Below are 2,759 nucleotides of genomic sequence, written 5' to 3' on the forward strand. Positions count from 1 at the left end.
AAAACCTATTTTCTTTTGAAATACTAAATATTTTGTAAGTATTGGCTAGCTCTGCTTACAGCCAGATCACAGACTGTTAAACAAGACCCAGTTCTGTCAGTGCTTTTATCATGCTTCTGGAAAGAAACCAAAACTTACTCTACTGTGAGTAAATGTGCACAGTTCTTAACTCTGATTTCTGACATGAACATACTGATTTTAAGTCGATGCTACTCTTCTGTCCAGGGATGTTTAAGAATTCTACAGTCCTGTTTTAGTCTTCTGAAATGTCTATTGCTCAGTAATGGTTACAAGACTTTGATATACTTTAGCATAAACTTAAATAATGATCTCTTTGCAGGTGTACTCATCAGATGCTTGCTGTGAATTTTACCAGTGAATCGGCACAAGTAATTCCTTCCTAAACTCACTTTAGGAACTACATCTTGTTCCTCATACTGCTTTAACTCCCAGAGAAGCAATTACACTTAACAAGACCTTACTACGTACTGAAAAATAGAATGACTGAATTCCTGGTCTGTTTTAACTGGTGCAGTGGTGAACAGCCCCAGCCGGTAGGTAGATGCATGGCTGCCGTCCTTTTATCAGATTTGAAGTTTTGTCTTTCAGTTATGTGGAAAATACTTTTATTGTCATGTTGTTTTGATAAGTTTGGGCTAAGTAATGCTAAAGCTAAAACCAGACCTGTTAAAACTGTGTTTAAACTATGTGTGTTTTGCCAGAAACTTTGGCCATGTAACTGGTTACAGTTCTCAGGCCTTGACTTTCCAACATTAAAGAAAGTTTTTGCTAAAAATCAGTTAGCAGTAGTTTCTTTTTTTTACTCTTAATGCAGTCTGAAGCTTCAGCCCAGTGTCAATAAGGAGTCATTGGGGGTCAGTACTGACTGCCTTATTTTTTTTACACTCAGCTGCTTGTTCCTGTCTGAAAGCTGCTCATGTTTTCTGAATAGAGACCTAAGGTATCTTTTTTCTTATAGAAGAGGCGTCGGAGGCTGGACCGGAACATGATAGGAGAACCAATGAACTTTGTACACACTGCGCATGTTGGGGCAGGGGAGATGAGTAGTGACTATTCATCAGTAAGTGTGTACCTTTTGGATAAGCAGAAATCTCCACTCAGTAACCTGTAGAGCAGGTAGCTAATAAAATACCAGATAATTGTAAGAGAAGGAAAAAATCTAACTTTTTTTAATTTCCCCACCCATCAGTAGAATAGCATTAGAACAGAACTGTCCTTTGGTTTGTAAACATAAGATACTGTGGAAGATGTATTCAGCAAGAAGTACTCATTTCCCCAGTGTCTTTACATATGATGAGAACCTTTTAGATAACTATTACAGAATCACAGAATCCCAGACCGTTAGGGATTGGAAGGGACCTCCAAAGCTCACCCAGTCCAATCCCCCTGCCGGAGCAGGAACACCCAGATGAGGTTACACAGGAAGGCGTCCAGGCGGGTTTTGAATGTCTGCAGAGAAGGAGACTCCACAACCTCTCTGGGCAGCCTGGTCCAGGGCTCTGTCTCCCTCACTGAGAAGAAGTTTCTTCTCCAATTGAAGTGGAACCTCCTGTGTTCCAGTTTGTGTCCGTTACCCCTTGTCTTATCATTGTTTGTCACCGAGAAGAGCCTGGCTCCATCCTCGTGACACTCACCCTTTAAATATTTATAAACATGAATGAGGTCTCCCCTCAGTCTCCTCTTCTGCAAACTAAAGAGCCCCAGCTCCCTCAGCCGCTCCTCATAAGGGAGATGCTCCACTCCCTTGATCATCTTTGTAGCCTATTCCGTGAATGCACTTGACACTAGGTCCAGATAACACATCACCCTGAAGTCAAGGCTAGGCCAGGGTGAGGGATGTAAGAATAAGTTAATTTTGGATAGCAAGGCCCTATGCATGTGCTGACTTAAAATACTATTTAACAATTTTATTTGTTACTTCTCCTTACCACTAGAGGCCCAGCACTGTAAATATATGACTCATTTGCCTCATCAAATTTGTGCTTTTAATATTTGCTACCAGACTTTATAAGATGCATGTTCTAATAAGTTCTTTTTTCTAGGCTGTATCAATTCAGGACCACATGAAGTCTAAAGGTGGCTACACAAATGGCACTTCTGCAACTGTTGAGATATAGGAAGCAGAGAGAAGGCTGAAATCTGCTCTGTCTTATGAGGATCTCCTCGACTGTGCTTTCATATGCTCCAAAAAATCCTTATCTTGGAGTAGAGAGAATGCTTGAATTATAAATAGGTCAGTGCAAGCTTTGGTGTTTTTTGCACAATAACTTCTGAAGGAGTTATTGTAAATTATCCTTAAAACGGCCTGTCGTGGTAGTGTTGTAGTAGCAACTGTAATTTGTCACTGTGGGTGATGACTCCCTAACTGTGTCCCAACAGCCTCACAAAATTGTCTTGTAGGATGGCATTGGAAGTCAGTATGAATTGTCTGAGGTTTTGGTTTCTGTCTTTCTCTCCCCTCAAGAAATGCAAAGGTTGATTTTAATTGGAAGGTATCACATGTTGGCACTTTTTACTTGGGTTAAACTGGATCACTAAGTAGGATCTTGTAACCTATAATACAACTTTGAACCTATTTTTTGATGACTTACAACATAATGCATAAATCTACTAAGCTGTACTTTGGGTTTTTTTAGTGTCTTTTGATGATGAATGAACTCATAATATAGTTGAGTCTGCAAAACGCAGTGAAACTTCTGCCTTGCTGTGATAATGCTTTTGGAGCTCAAAATGGAAGT

General features: G+C 40.0%; 1 protein-coding gene across 1 annotated transcript; it reads left to right on the forward strand.

Annotated features, from left to right (window-relative positions):
* The first annotated feature begins 500 nt into the window (after nt 1-500).
* Nucleotides 501-2,536, forward strand: LOC104538666 (CDC42 small effector protein 2-B-like). Its single transcript, XM_010181947.1, has 3 exons — nt 501-554; nt 980-1,081; nt 2,064-2,536. The coding sequence occupies exons 1-3, from the start codon at nt 501-503 to the stop codon at nt 2,136-2,138; spliced, it is 231 nt and encodes a 76-aa protein (XP_010180249.1). The 3' UTR covers nt 2,139-2,536.
* Nucleotides 2,537-2,759: the final 223 nt, after the last annotated feature.

Source organism: Mesitornis unicolor, unplaced genomic scaffold (genome assembly GCF_000695765.1).
Source record: "Mesitornis unicolor isolate BGI_N332 unplaced genomic scaffold, ASM69576v1 scaffold26763, whole genome shotgun sequence".
Classification (NCBI taxonomy): domain Eukaryota; kingdom Metazoa; phylum Chordata; class Aves; order Mesitornithiformes; family Mesitornithidae; genus Mesitornis; species Mesitornis unicolor.